Raw genomic sequence first — 15,414 nt, 5'->3', positions numbered from 1 at the left:
GACCCGCCCTGGCACCAGAGACACTGTTCAAAGGCAGCCCCGGCTCACCCCTAGCTGCCCTTTCACACGATGACAGAGGGGGGGCATTAAAACCAGCCCCGCTCTCTCTCTCTAACTAGAGTTACTGTGTTTCTCTGCCAATGGGGCAGAGGCCAGCTGGGCAGGCAGGAGGCTCACCCAGCGCTGCAAAGTCTATTAGCCCTTTAGGTAAGAGGGTCTTTCAAACCTCCCCCTCCCCACACCCCAAACCAAAAACTCTTGGTTTAAATAGGTGACATTTGCAGAGTTGCCAGGGTGACTGTTCCCCTCCGCCCCACCCTGTGTCCAGGGAGATCCGTGAAGATCTGTTCTATCCACACAATCTTCTTCTGCTCGTGGGCGACGGCTGCTCGCACGGCGCTGACCGGCGCACGCAGGTCGCGCCTGGTGGCGGGGGCGATGGTGCCGTACAGGCAGGGCACTTCCTCCAGCGGGGCCTCCTCCCTCCGCACACCGTCCAGAAGCTGCTCCTTTCTCACTCCGAGGCAAAGTGCCTTCCTGACACGGGGCTGGCGGGAGACGCCGGCGGGGGATGCCCCAAGCCCTGCGACCAGCACAAAGCTGGCTAGCAAGCGAAGAGGCAGTGTTTGAAAAACGCTCAGTGACTTTAAAGCCAAGATTTCGCGGTTTGTCCAGGGCTAGAGCAGGGGCTGGAGTCAAGGCCTGACTCCTGCTGGGAAGCATGGCTTAGTGACTGCACAATACCCTTGACGGTAGTGGGCAGCTGGGAGCCCGGACTCCTGGGTTCTAGTCCCAGCTCGGGCACTGATGAACCACCTGAGCTTGAGCATTTTACCTCCCATGCTCAGCTTGGATGATGCCTGACCTGGGGAAGTGCCTGGGGTCCCCCCGAGAAATGGGGCTGTAGGGGTCACAGGGTTGATTCTAGGCCCCGGGGTGGGCACAGACATACCCTCAGCAATGCAGTGGGGAAGGGCTCACCCCTGCCAGGCTGCTGGGTGCTATTAGAATGCCTTTACATAAATCACTAGTGCAGCCAACCACAGAGGGGGGACGACCCTGTGACTCATTCACATCCCCTCCACTGGGTACACGCAGGGATTCAACTGCTGCAGCAGTCGCACAAGGCACCCAGGGGAGGGCAGGCCCAGGTCCTCATTCCCCAGAGCTCCAGCAGCCTCCAGGAAGCAGGAGCCGTTTGCCCTTGGGGGCCCCGGGGACCCATCTCCGCCCAGAGTGCTAGTACGTGCTTAGCTTCTTGGCATTCTTCTCGCTGATGGAGACGAGGAGGAGGATGGGATAGACCCCGCAGCGTGCAGGGCTTGCACGCACTCCAGCCCCACGTCCAGCAGGCTGTGCACGTCCTAGAGGGAACCAGGGAGAGAAGAAGAGGGGCTGACACCAAGCGGGCTCACCATGTAGTAGGGACAGGGGCTGGGGGCTGGTGACAACGCCCTGGCAAGAGCCAAAAAGTCTGCAGCCAGGGAGCATTACGGAGTCCGTTGCTCTGCTCTGGAGACAGATTCACCCTTTCTGCTCCCCAGCGTGGGAGCCGCAGGCACTGGGATTAAGGGACAGATGGACACAGATGCACGGTGGGGTAGCAGGGACGTTTGGCAGGTCTCGGTGCAGTGTCTGTAGGTGCCTCTGACCCATCTGCTCCTAACCCAGATGTGGCCGGTGCCCCTCCCACCCGCGGGCCCTGCAGCTCTCCCCGGGCAGCCTTAGAGGGGATGCAGGTAACAAACATCAACTCACCTGCTGCATGTTCGAGACCAGAAACCCTTCACTCTCCTCCCGTCCTTCCCAGCTCCATGCTGCCAGCTTCTGGCTTCCTGGTCAGGGAAGGCTCCGACAGTCGGAGCCCAGAGCACCCATCTCAGTCCCTCCCGCTGGCCCAGTGTCCCAGCCTGCCCCCAGCCCCCCACCTCTTACTTTTGCCAGCAGCTGCTGAAGCGCCTGGCAGGTGACGCAGCAGCAGCTGTTCAGCTCCCCCTTTCCCCAGACCAAGCTTCCGTTCTGGGCCGTGCACTCAGCCTCACGCAGGCGTCCTGGGGGCAGGGGAAGTAGGGAAGGTGCCAAGTGAAGTAACCACGTCTGATTCACAGGGAGTGGCCTCACGGGGTCTCCCCACCCCCCATGCCACCTCAGGCAGCGTGGGCCGCTGGGGAGTGGTCTTGGAGTGGGGAGAGAATCACCCAGAAGAGCAGCGCTGGCTCCTGCTGGGACGGTGTGAGGGCACCTGGGACGTGAACTCGCAGCACTGACATGCTACACCCAGATGCGGGGAGATCAGCCTGCTTCAGCAGCGGGGCCTGGAGGGAGCTGGGTCGCGGGGAGCAAGCCCTGAATGCTGCCAGCCCTGGATCCAGGCCCTTGCATGAGCACGAGGGATGGGAGCCTGTGCCCAGCGTGGCCACGGCAGCAGATTGGCGCCTGCACCCACGAGGGCATGGCAGGATGTCCAATGGTGAGAGGATGCAGCAGGGACGTACCTGACGGGCATTTTTCAAAGCCCTTGGTGAGGCACAGCTTGTCGCTCAGGATCTTCCCCAGCAGCGTGGGCACAAAGAGAACCGGGTGTAGATGGGCCAGCTTGTGGGGGTCTCACCAGCGTGTACGGCATCAGCGTGAAGCAGCTCCTGCCTGCAGGCAGATCGGGGGGCAGGCTGGGCAGGCACAAAAGGGACAGCAGGACGGTCAGATAAACCCAGGGCCCTGGAACCGTGGTTGCTGCCCGGCCAGCTGCCAGGCAGCTGCAAGGCTGGGGCTACCCTGGGGAGGTGGATTCATGGCAGCTGGCACAGGGCCTGGGATCGGCAAAGGGAATGCAGCAGGCAGCGCTGTGGAGCCCTGATCCCAGCTGAGTGCGACAGCAAGAACAATCTAGCCTGTGCCCTTGTTCATCAGACACCCAAGCCTGGTGGCTCTCGGCTGGATTTCATGGGGGGCTAGCGCTGGGATTCACCTGGCCAGCCCTAGGAGTCAGGCTCTGGGCTCTCTGACAGCTCTAGCTAACTGAATGCACCGTCCGCCTTGTTGGGATCGTAGACGTTACAGTTGATAGATGACCACAGAGGGCTGATCTTGCTCTTGTCTGTGCTGATGATCCGCACCAGCTTTGGCTGCCCCCCTGAAGACTGCAAGTCAGAGAGGAGAGGCCTTGAGTTAGACCCCAGGTATGCAGAGCAGCCCCCTCCCACCACTGGTGAGGCGCCAGCCCTGACTCCAACTCAACCAACGTTCAGCAGCTGTCTGACTTTCTGTAAACTGCTCTCACGGATGCACCAAATGGTTGCTCACCATATGCCAAGCAACGGCCCCCTAAATACCACCTAGCCCACCGTGCGGCATTAACCTCCACCCCTGGGCTGCCCCAAGCCCGCAGCCTGGCATTCAGTGCTGACACGACTGTTCCATTCCCCTTGCCCATGGCTGCAGCGCCTCTGCAGGGCCCTGCTCAGAGGCCAGGGCACAGAAAGTGAATATCTCCCCAAGGATTCTGCACACAGAGGCCTCCAGGCCGGGTCCCGTGCATCCCAAGTTCTGTTACCTTCCGAGCAGACGTGGTCTGCTGGGCCATGTCCTGGATAAGGCCGATGAGCAGTTGCTGAGCCTAGAGACTGGGAGAAGCAGAGTGTGGTTTGTGAAGATGGGATTAGCCAGCCCCAGGCAAGGGGGTAGGTATCTCAGCCAGTGAACCCTTCCTGGGCTGCTGCAGCCACATGCTCAAGGCCATAAAAGGGCCACTAGGAGCCAAAGGAAAGCATCAAAGAGTCCAGGACACAAGTAGAAAGCTGGCTGGGGTGGAAAGGAGCCTGGCAAAACATGGGCATGTCTGTGCCATGCCAGAAAGGGGCATTAAATACCCTGAGGCAGCTGCAAAAGCAGCAGGAATATTAATCTGGAGGACGAGGCTGCAGGCATCTTGGAGGTTTCGATGGGTGGCAGCCCCCCAGTGCTGGGACACGTCTGCCTGATGAGCCCAGGACACCCCTGCTCTTGGTGGGTGGGGGGGGTACATTATCTGGGGCTGGGCCACACTGCAATGCCCAAGAGGAGCTGTGCAAGGCTATGCCCGGCCTTGCCTGAGCTATCAGCAGCTGTGCCAGGCCAGGGACATTCTTCTTGCTGCCTGGGACCACGCCACTCCCTGGCAGGGCTGTGCTGCATGAAGGGGATTGTGCAGGCAGCAGTGCTGACGCCGAGGAGCAGGCTCCCCCTGGCACAACTGCGCAGGCCGCTCACTGGTAGTAGCTGGGGACGATGCCCGCATCCAGGTCCTTCATGGCGTAGGGGTTCACCCGGCAGGCACTCCCCTGGCTCTCGCCCCGGAACACGGTGCCCGTGACGTGGAGGATGTCATTGCACTGCACCAGCAGCTCCCCCGCTGCCTTCCTTTCCGTGGCCAGGTTGGCCCGGATATAGAACGAGGCACCTGAGGTCACCACCTTGTTCTGCAGGTCACTCGCCAGCTTCTTGTACCCTGGAGAGCAAGAGAGGAGGGCAGGGGAGTGTGCAGTGGGGAGGGGAGTGCATTAGGGGACGGGAGGATGTGCGGATACAGCAGGAGGGGCTGGGGCAGCCCGGAAGGGATGATGGGGGGGACCATGCGAGGGACTGAAGCAGGGAGATGGGGGTGGACGGGGGGAAAATGTGCCAATGAGCAGCAATTGCCTCCGGGGGCCCCTTGGCAGAAGGCTGCAGCCCCTCCCCATGGCTGGAGGAGCCAGCAACGGTGGATGGATGCAGGCTGAGGAGCGCACGAGAGCAAGGCAGCTCAATTCCTTCCTGCCTGCTGCAGAGCCTGGCACAGAGCCAAGCAGCCTCTGGCATTTCTGGTAGGCCCTTGGGGATGAGTCTGCGTGGACAAGCCTGGGGGAGGGGGACCCGTACCCTCCATGTTCATTCTGACAGACAGGCAGCAGAAGCCATTCACTCCTTCAGGACCCAAAGCGCCTCCTCCAGGGTTGCATCTTCCAGGATGGCCTTGAATGCTGGGTCTATGACTTCATAATCCACCTGCAGGGGGCACCAGGTGCAGAGAGACAGGTGGGCTTAGCAAAGAGACCACTCACCTGCGGGCCTGCGGTTTGGGGAGAATGAACTATCCCCCTCTGGTGGGGCCGGGGACCCAGGGTCATGAGGGGTGGAAGCGGAGACCTGACTCTTCAGGAGCGAATTGGAAGGACAGAATGGTCTAGCAGGACACCTGCGTGCAGCCGGTGCCAGCAGGCACAAAGCATGCCAGCTGCAAGGCAGGCGTCAGGTATACTGGGTCCACTCAGTCTGTGAGCTGGGCTCTGGACACCGGCCTCAAGCGCAGTGAACAGGCACTTGCGAGCTTCTGGCACATCACACTCGCTTTCCCCCACCACAGTGCGGCCACCCCCAGAGGGGAGCTCGGGGGCTGCCCAGCAGCACGACCCAGCTCCTTAGGGCAAGAGATGGAAAGCGATCTCCTTGCTGCACTGGAACCGCAGGGCACGTGAGAGAGGACGAACGGGGAGACCTCGGCTGGAGTGCTGGGTCCAGCTCTGGACATCTCGCTTTAAGAAACATGGAGAGAGCCCAGAGGAGAGCAACAAAAATGATGAAAGGTTTCGAAAACCTGACCTGTGAGGAAAGGTGAAAACCCCGGGCTTGTTTAGTCCTGAGAAAAGAAGTCTGAGGGGGACCTGATACCAATCTGCAGGTGCGTTAAGGGCTGTTGCGAAGAGAAAGTGATTGGTTGCTCTCTTTGTCCACTGAAAGCAGGACACCAAGTAAGGCGCTTAACCTGCAGCAGGGGAGAGTAGGTGAGCTATTGGGAAAGACTCTCCAGCTCTAAGGAAAGCTCAGCACTGGCATGGCTCCCAAGGGAGGCTGTGCAACGCCTGTCAGTGGAGGTTTGTCAGACCCTGCAGGGGTGGGTGAGCTGAACCTGGCCCTGCCTCAGGGCGCGGGATGAACCACACGGCCTCTTGAGGGCTCTTCCAGCCCTACGTCTTTATGATTCTATGAACGTAGCCGCCCGAGCTGGAATTCAGCCAGGACACCAGGCTCACCCCCCGTGGTCGAGCGAGATCCCATCAGTCAGGACCTTGGCTTGGCCTCTCATCTGAAGAGCAGCACTTACAACAACTCAGCGCCCTGGCGATGCCAGGCTTGGGCAATTGTTCTGGGCGTTATTCAGGGTGGTGTGACCGCAGACTAGGGTGTGGGACTAACGAGAGAGGCTGAGAGGGAGAGATATGGGGCAGGCGGGTACAGACAGGCAGAGAGGAGAAGTCAAGCCCCTTACCACCATGATCTGATTGCCAGGGGACAGAGACATCTCGTCGGCAGCTGAGCCGGGAGTGACCTTGTGAATGAAGATGCCCGTCTGATTGCCCCCGATGATGCTGATCTGCTCCCGCAAGGCATTGCCGTGGAAGCCAATGGTGGTGATGCGGCTCAGGATGCGCCGTGCGGGCCGCCGGCGAATGGGCGTGCTGGGGAGGAAAGGGAGATGCTTCATTTGAGGCAGTGGAAACAGAGTCAGTTCCAAGCAACCCCTCCTCCACCCCGCACCGCCCCACTTCCCCCACTGTTATTACCTTGCAGGGGGTTCACACTAAGAGCCCAGCTACTATCTCAAGAGGTGACCTCGGACGCTCAGCTATCCCCCCTCTGGGCTAAACACAGGGCAAGGTGGTGGCAAGGAACCAGCAATAGCCAGAGGCAAAACTTAATATGTGCCAAGGTTTGCTGGGGCTCAGCCCCAGCTCCTCCTCTGTCAGTGGTGTGTAGCACGTGTGGAGCGGAGGTGAGTGTGGCCCTTGGGCTGTGGCCAAGTGACCATGGGATTCCTGCCTTAGACGGTCCTTGCTCTGGGGTGTCTTCAGGAACAATGAGACCGCAGCAAGCTTGGGCCTGAATCTACCCGCACTAGCCTGCGTGCTTGGTCTGATGGCTGACATGCACTTACAGTTTGTCGGAGCCCTGGATCCGGTCCTCTTTGAACTAGATCAAAGGCAGCTGAACAGAGGGAGAGCAGCACTCCTGGATCTCTACGCCAGAGCTGGTGGATGAGAGCGCAGCACGTAGCGAGTGAATGGGAGAAAACAAACAGGAGCTCTGCCCAGGGACAGCTGCGTCTTCGGAGCTGGATGCCTAGGAGTTCTCACCAAGATCCCAGGGATAAGGCCCTCACTCTACTTTATTCCAGGCTCTCACAGGGCAGAGTGCTCTCCCTAATGGGGGACAGAAACCCGTGGGCAGTGTGACGTACCTCTCAGAGGCAGATTGGTCGAAGTCAAGCAGCCAGGCATTGCCCTCTGAAATGAAGGACAGTTTGAACCAGTGGAGGCAAAGGGACAAGCAAAGGAGGATGAAGAAAACCCTGAAACAGGCCCCTTCCCTCAGTAGACCCCTCTGCGGCTGGCAGCCTGGGCAGGAGGCAGGTCCATTGCTAGCACCACACACATTTGGCTGGCGAGCCCAGAGATCAGCTCTCGCCAGCCTGCTGCACCGGGCACAGCTACAGCCCCCGGAGCCACCCGCCTCCAGCTGCTGGACCCCTTGTGGTGATGGCACCTGGCGGGGAGGGCCTGCTCTGCAGCAGAGGTTCCCAGACTTTGGGTCATGGTGGCCCAATTAGCGCATCAGCTGGGGAAAGGGGTAGAGCTGACAGACAGGGCGAAGTCACGAGACCCTCAGCTCCCCATGGAAACAAGATGCTTGGGTCACGCCCCTGTGTCATGCAAGCAGACAACAGAGTCTGCTCTCAGCTGCTTGTTGCCAGTAGGGAAAGGAACCACCCACCGTCCTTCTCCACCATCTCATACTCCAAGTCGGACGACTCCGCCTTCTCCCCTGCAATGAGACTGAAATCCACCTCCAGGAACTCCTGGGAGCTGCTGCAGGGGACAGGAGAGAGGGGACGAGGCAGCTCAGCTTGTGCAGAAGAGAAGAACCGGGTGCCACGCAGCCCAAGCAGGATGGGTTTCAAACAGCCCTGGCTAGTGGTTAAAGGAACATCCAGCCTGGCACATGGGAGCAATGCCAAGCAGAAGGCCCTGCAGCATGAGCAACCCTCTGCCCCACGCCCCACCCAGCAAGCTATGTGCTGCTAGGAACAATGCAAACCAGGGCTGCAGCATGTACCATGCGATGGTGCCATGCTGCAGAGGCTGGAAGAGATGGGGAAGCCCCAGCGTGTCCGTACCTCCTGGAGAGGGAGCTCTCTAGGCACTCCTGCGTGGCTCTCTTTTGCAGGGAGAGCTTACAGGGTGGGAGAGGGCTGCATGACCAGAAGCTCTCTGGCAGCTCGTGGCTCGTCCTCAAGCCGAAATCTGAGCACAGCTGCAAGGGAAGGAGCCAGGCAGCGTGAGTGGCCATTGCTAACCTCTCTGCTCATTCCTACACCTGTGCCCCCACATGCCAGGCTCATGCCCACGGAGCTGTGGCCAAAACAAGGCAGGTCCTGCCCTCCCCTCAGCAGTAGGGCTTTGTGGGCCCTGCCCTCTGGCTGTCATCATGCCATGAGGGGAACTGCCAGGGGCGAAGGAGCCTCCTCAGGGCTGCGCGGGAAGACAAGGGCTGGGGGCAGCAAGAAGGGTCCCGCACCTCGGACACACTGAGGCTGCACTGGCTGTCGTCCCTGGGGCAGATGGCATGCATGCGCACCAGCCGCTGTCTCCTCTTTGGCCACTGCTCCCCTGGCTGCAGGCTAGCGAGACCTTCCCCCTCCATCTGCCAAGCAAGCAAACAGCACAGAGAATGGTGTCAGACAGGGTGGCCACGGGCGGTGGGTATAACAGGCTAGGGAAGGCTGTGCCTCCCCAAACAGCCCCATGTGGCCCTGCCCATGCTCAGCCCCAAGGCCCCCTCCTGCTACTAGCTGGCCCTGGCCCAGGCAGGCTGCTCCTCTTTTGGGAAGGGAAGCCTGCCGGGGCTGGGGATAGGGCATCTGGACGGGGCTGCCTAGCGCTGCGGGGGGGCCCTGTGCTGGGGCCACGTCACCGAGTGCTCCCGGGCTGAGGGGGAGGCTGTCACCGGGTGCTCTGGGGCTGGGAGGCCATGTACCACCCACCTGCTCGCTGCTCTGGGGTTGGAGGGGACTGCAAGCCGCCCACCTATCCAGCCGTTGCTCTGGGGCTGGGTGGGTGAGGGCCACGTACTGCCTACCCGCCGGCCCAGTGCTCCGGGGCTGGGGGGGGCTTCGCGCCACCTGGCAGGTGCTCGGGGGCTGGAGGCACTCGGGCAACCCATGGCTGGGGAGACTGGCAGCTGGGGGGCGCTCTGGGCTTGGGGCGGAAGTGGGGTGGGAGGGGGTGGGGCCTCAGGTGAAAGGGGTGGGCCAGGCCAGGGGCTAGCCTCCCCAAGCCTGTGGTTTTTACCCACCGCCCATGAGGGCTGCACTCCCACGTGGGAAGAGGGTGTGGGACAGGTGTTACCAGACGGGCTGACACGGGGATCCCAGCTTGTGCCCTTTGCTCTCAGATTCATGTCGCTTGGGGGGTCTTGGCTGGTGGCCAAAAAGCCTTAATTTGGCCTCTGGGCTGGGCACAGGACCAACTGGCACCAGGTGGATTTCACAGCACAAAGAGCTCCCCAGGAGCTGTGCCAGGGCCCCAGCCTCTCACCCCGTGCACCCTGCTGCCCAGCTCCGCCTGCTGCTGACTGGCCTGCTTCCTCAGCTCACAGATCTGGTCCATCAGCTTAAAGAGTTTCCTGCGGAGGGAATCCTTCTCCAGCAGGCTCTGGGAGATCTCCAGCTGGGCCGTGTCCCTCGCGCCATATGCCTGGGGGGACAAACACGTCAGGGACGGCAGGTTTGGAGCAGAGTGCTGGCGATCCCTGGGCGAGGCACAGCCGGGTGTGGAGGGGCAGACACTGACAGTGTAGTCAGGGGCAGAGAGCGTGAGAGACTGGCTCAGGGCTGCATGACCTCACGGAGAAATGGGGGAAGTGTAAGGAGGCCCTGACTACAAACAACGGGCACCCGGGCTAGCCAGCACGAGGGAAGGGCCTCATGGCCACTGGGCTCCAAACAGCCACTAGCCCAGCGAGCTGAAGAATCTCCATTCACTGTAGATTGATCAATCCCAAGGCCAGCAGAGACCACTGGGACCATGTGGTCTGACCCCCTACATGACACCGGCCAAAGAACGCCCCCAAAATCAGTCTGTGCACATGTGGGTACCTTGTTCAGCACCAGGGTCTGAACCAGGGACCTGCAGAGCTGACAGCACTAGCCGCTACAGCTTGAGCTAAAGAGCCCAGCTCTGTACTGGGGGCTGTAACAGAATTGCATCCTCTGTGGAGCAGGCCCAGAGGGAGACACCCCCTGAGCAGGGGATATACATGCAATCTGCCACTCCCATACAGAGAAAGGCCTCCACACACCTACCAGTCAGGCGAGTGCGGACCCCTGGATACCTGATCTCTCTCCTTCTGCAGCTCGGCCACTTGCATCTGCAAGGCACTGATTTTCTCCTTGTAGATCTCACAATCCACCTTCATCTTGTGGCACTCAATCAGGGTGTGCTCCTTCTCCTCCCAGTACTGAAGGGACACACAGAGAGGCAGGCGGGCAGCAGGATCAGGAGGGAGCCAGGTGAAAGCCCCCAAGAACAGTTGTCCCTTACTCAAGGAGACGGATCTGGATCTGGTCTCCCAAGGTTACCTGCAGTCCCCAAAGAATTCCTCCTGCATAGGCCAGCTTGTTGGCACCCTTGGCCAAATTTCCATGTTGTGTGGCGAGGCAGGGCTTTCACCCATGTGCTTAGTGGGGCCAGGCATTAGACTAGGAAGGCGAGCCAGAAGACGACACCCCATGGTGTGGGGAAGGAGGTTGTGAGAAGATGCCTTGCTCCATAAACCTCGGGTTTGTCTTTGATCCACTCGCCTTTTTAGGGTTGATTCCCCCCCCACCCCCAGCACCTGTTACCAATAAGTAACTCAGTCCCTCTGGCCTGGCAGCTCTGACCTGCTTGTGCTGATTCTCAGCGATCGCTGCCCGCTCCCTCAGCGAGTGGATACGATTGAGGAGCTCCTGTTTGCCCTCCAGAGCCTCATCCAGGTTCTGCTCCAGGATATCCTTCTCCACCTGGCCAAGCAACACCAACTGGTTAGCAGAGCTCCCCCAGGGTCAGGAACCCTGTTCCCACCATGCACCCTGTGGCTCCCGGACTGCCCACAGGAGGGAGCTGGGAAGGGGGCGACTTTACCAGGCTGAAAGTCTCCAGCTCCACCAGTGACCGGAGTTTCTCGTTTTCTTCCCTCAGCTGCAGCAGCTCATCCACCTGTGGCTGCAGGTCGCCGGGCATGCGCAGGGACCTCTCCCTCTCACAGTGGGACTCCACCCTGGCTCACTGCGGCTCCTGCTTCATCAGATACAGCTGCCGGAGGACAAAGAGAGCACAGGTCCCTAGCGTTACACTCAGCTGCGTCATGCCAGTTACACTACGCCCGGCGTTTACTCTAGAACCCAGCTTCTAGAGTGGGAAAGGCTGCCTTTTTTTGTGCACAGAATGTTGCATTTTGGGGAACACAACTGTTGGCCATGTTCTAGAACCCCGACTTCAGTGTTTACACCGAGCTGAGAAGACCACGTTAACCACTGAAAGGACGAGATGGGTCTCTTTTGCTCTAGAACAGAACCCTCCCCCGACCAGGACTTTGGAAGGTGGGGCCGTGTGCTAGAACATGGCTTTAGAACCCAGGATTCTACAGTAGCTCTGTAACAGAGACGAGATCATTCACCCTGGAACACAGCCCTACCCGCCTTCACTTTAGAGCGCATGCCCCACCCTTTGTTCTCGACTGCTGTCTTTGCTCTTGGATATGGGACATGTTTATAAAGTGCTGATGCGGGGAGGAAAAGCAACTCTGAACTCTGAGCCAGAAATTTCAAGAAGACTCCTTGTGGTTTGTCAGCACTTCTGTTACTAAGGTGACTTCAGATTAAATGAGCAAAACATAGCGGAGGGATCCCACCTCTCCAGACTGTCTGAAGGGCCCTTGGCACTGGTCTGGGGGAGGTTTGCCAGTTTTGGTTGGATGTATTCCTGGAGGTTTCATCACATGACATAATCTTTAATTAGAGGTTGTTCTTTAATTCCTGGAGGCTCTAGGACAATCCTGGAGGGTTGGCAACCCTAGTGGGGGAGTGAAAGCCCACCCCCACCTGCTTTTTTGCTTCATTTAATTTTGTATTAATTTCCCAAGGATCAAAGGAGTAACTCATGTGAAATGTCCAACACATCCAAGAGCCACCTGTGGAATGCCAGTAAGAGAACATGCTCCACCTGGACCCCCGAGAGCCAGAGCAGAGTCACTGAACCCCCACACTGCAGCTGGGCAAAGAGAAAAGGGAATCCCAGTTCACACCCGCCGGGGGCCTGGGTGGGCAAGTCAGTGTCACCTTTGTATGGTACGTCCACTCCCCCAGGCCTTCCTCATACACCACAGAGGTGGGGCAGGGTGCGCATGGCCCAGGGTGCTGGCCCAGCCATTCGCCCTCTTTCAGGCAGCAGTTGACAGGCTTAGGGAAGGGAATGGTGGGGTGGAGATCTAGGATCCCTCCAGCCCCGCCTGTTAGGGTCCCTGGGGGACGAGGAAGCATACGCTGTGCTGTCTGGCTTGGCAGGGGCTCTGGTACGATGCGGACGAGTGGGTCTGGATACTGAGACCGACAGAAACTCACAACCTGGAGTTAATGAGGAAGAGCCCTATGGACCCCAGGGGGTTCCCTACCCCAGCGCCCCGGCCTGCTGGTCCCACCCCCTTTGGGGAAGCCAGCTACTGAGCTACAGGACCGTTGGGGGCAGTCGACGTGCCAGCCCAAGGGGAGGAGGGGCATTGAGGGCCGGATACCAGCAGGGCCTGGCGTCCCCGGTGGGATGTCCATGGCAGGCATGTGCTGCCTTGGGCACGGCTGCTGTGACGAGGTCCCCAAGGCCTCCTCCGAGCAGCCTGGGGCTGTGCTCACCTCCTCTTGCACACACAGCTCAGCTCTGCTGGTGCTGGAGGTAAACGGCCTGAGTAAGAGCCTGCCCGTGAGCTCCTGTGGCCTCACGCTGCCATGGCATGAGACGGGAAGCGCATCCGATCATCGCCACCACAGCAAAACTGACTCTGCACAAAGCCCTGCCCAACGCACAGGAAGCGAGTGCGTGAGAGAGGCGTCTCTGCTCTGCCTCAGAGAGGAATCACAGCGAGAACAAGGGCTGCCACTTGCTGCATTGCTCCATGGGTGCCAGCCTGGCACTGGCAGCTCAGCACTCCTCGCTCTGGGCAGAGAATTTGTAAGACAGAAACTTGATTTTCAAGTCGCCGACTCCCTTCTGGAATAATCATTTCCCTCACTCCCGTGCCAGAGAGAATGGGTTTAATCAAAGCAGCCCACTGGGAAGAACAAGAAGAGGGGGTGAGAACAGCCCATTCCAACCAGACTTGCCCTGACACTAGGAATGCCGGGCAGGTGGGGAAATCCCAGTTGCTCCTCCCCCGTGCGTAGAAGGGCAGGTCAACTTACTTACTGGAAATCCAGGGTTGCGACAGACAAAATAAAAGAGATGGCACCGTGCCAGGGTGGAATCCATGCCAGCGACCCAAGAATAACACAGGCACCTAGAGTTGCTCATTGAAACCTGCCAGAGGGGATCCAGAGCAATTGGTTTCTTAGAGGTTTCTTCCCATCAAAGCAGACCAGAATAGTCCTGCCTGTCCTGTCGCCTTGGGAGTCATTTAGGCTGTTACCTGGTGAGCATGGGCTCCCAGGCAGGGTCCAGTGGAATTGCTTTTGGGGAACAAGGTCTGTTTGCTGCGGATTTTACTCTGGGCCAATAAAAAGTTCACTGGGCTTCACTCCAGCCTCCCTCCCCCGCCTTCTCCAGCTCAGTACAGCATTTCCGACAGCTCGGCTGGAGCCATCTTTGCCCTCTCCCTCTAGGAGGGATGAAGGTAAGAGGGGCTTTAGTACCCTCCTAACCGGCCGGAGAGAGGAGACGACCCCGTCTCCAGGGGTTTTGAGTGAAACAATAGAACGCTAGAGCAGGGATATAATCTCTGAAAAGCTAGGGCAGGGAGCCAAGCAGCCCCAGAGAAAGGTGGTCAGTTTCTTTTACGTTCTTTAGTGCTTCTGCACAAGGGCAACTGCAGGAAGATGACTGGCTGCGCCTGAAGGATTTTGGGAACAGAGGGCACATGCTCCTCTGCACCATAGGCACAGGTGGCTGTTGTGAGTTCAGTGACCTCATGCGTATTACCTAGCTATGAATCATGACACAAATTCGTCTCCGTTATTACGCACGCACCCCCAGCGCCATGCCATCACCCTCCCCGCGAAGAACCCCACGTCCTGGCAACTTCCATCCTCTGCGCCCCAGGGTGTTTGTCTTGTAGACGATAAGGCCCTTGGGGTAGGGACTGGTTTTTCCCTCCGTCTGCACCGTGCTGTGCATGTCTGCTCTGACAAACGAACAGGAACCACGTAAGGCTCCGACAGCACAGGGGAGAGCTTAAGGGAATATTTAACCAAACATTAGGAGCTTACAGCCTGATCCACATTTGGCTTTGAAATCTCAGATGCACGGTGCTGCCAGCTGCCACACGAGGTTCAGCGCAGACTCTGGGTGGATGTGGGTCAGGAATGCAGCGAGCTGGGGGGATTTACATAAGTGATGAATTCCAGTTCTTCACTGTCAGAGCGAAGCATCCTCGGGGCTTTTGATCCTAACGTCCCGCTGTGTGTCAGCTCTCTGGCCTGGACAAGCGCTGCAGGAACGGACCATTTGGTGAGAAGCACCTTACCAGGCAGGAAAGGAAAGCACCTTACCAGACTTGTGTTAACAAGCACGGGCTACAGACAGCATTTACATTTACCTTTTACCTGTAACCTTCTGTTGCCAAACCCTGACGCTTGCTTTTAAATCTTTATCCCAAGCTTCGTGAAATGCACTTCTATTTGGTTTTTACCATAACCCCGTCTAAGTGTCTTGTGCTAAGCAGGGTGCTGAATTGAGGTGAAACCAGAAAGCTGAGCTGCACTGTTCCATGGAGGCAGCAGACCAGTGCACACTGCGGGTGTCCCACAAGACAGCGGACGGGGCCCGCGAGTGTAACAACGTGGGGGGTGTCACTGGGTAACCCACAGGGGGAAAGAGCAAGCTCGCGGAGCCTGGAGTGGAGCACCCGTGCTGCCAGCAGCCGGAGGCTGGGGAGAGCGTCCTCTAGTGGGCACAGACAGGGCTCCCTCCCGCTGTGAGCACGGGACAGTGATTCACAATAGGCACCTCGGGTAAGTTGAAAAAAGTGTCATACGTGGGGCCAGCTAGGAGAGGGCAGTCCTGGGAGAAGCCAAGCATCTGCCACCAGGGAGCCTGGGGACCAAGTCACCTCCTGGCACCAATGAACCATCTTACTCTGCACCCAAAGTCCGCACAA

At 59.1% G+C, this 15,414-nt stretch overlaps 1 protein-coding gene across 1 annotated transcript; it reads right to left on the bottom strand.

The window, feature by feature from the left end:
- Positions 1 to 263: 263 nt before the first annotated feature.
- Positions 264 to 15,383, bottom strand: CARD14 (caspase recruitment domain family member 14). Its single transcript, XM_074971783.1, is given in 23 exon segments — positions 264 to 537; positions 1,247 to 1,304; positions 1,307 to 1,364; positions 1,936 to 2,051; positions 2,496 to 2,604; positions 2,606 to 2,640; positions 2,643 to 2,669; positions 3,029 to 3,140; positions 3,554 to 3,623; positions 4,249 to 4,486; positions 4,897 to 4,941; positions 4,944 to 5,022; positions 6,284 to 6,473; positions 7,253 to 7,298; positions 7,786 to 7,880; positions 8,189 to 8,325; positions 8,590 to 8,715; positions 9,609 to 9,767; positions 10,405 to 10,530; positions 10,955 to 11,074; positions 11,196 to 11,366; positions 13,509 to 13,619; positions 14,525 to 15,383. Coding segments are annotated over 22 exon segments (2,496 nt in total). The 5' UTR covers positions 13,614 to 13,619; positions 14,525 to 15,383.
- Positions 15,384 to 15,414: the final 31 nt, after the last annotated feature.

Source organism: Natator depressus, chromosome 14, assembly GCF_965152275.1.
Source record: "Natator depressus isolate rNatDep1 chromosome 14, rNatDep2.hap1, whole genome shotgun sequence".
Lineage (NCBI taxonomy): Eukaryota > Metazoa > Chordata > Testudines > Cheloniidae > Natator > Natator depressus.
This window is presented reverse-complemented; position numbering and strand designations above follow the sequence as displayed.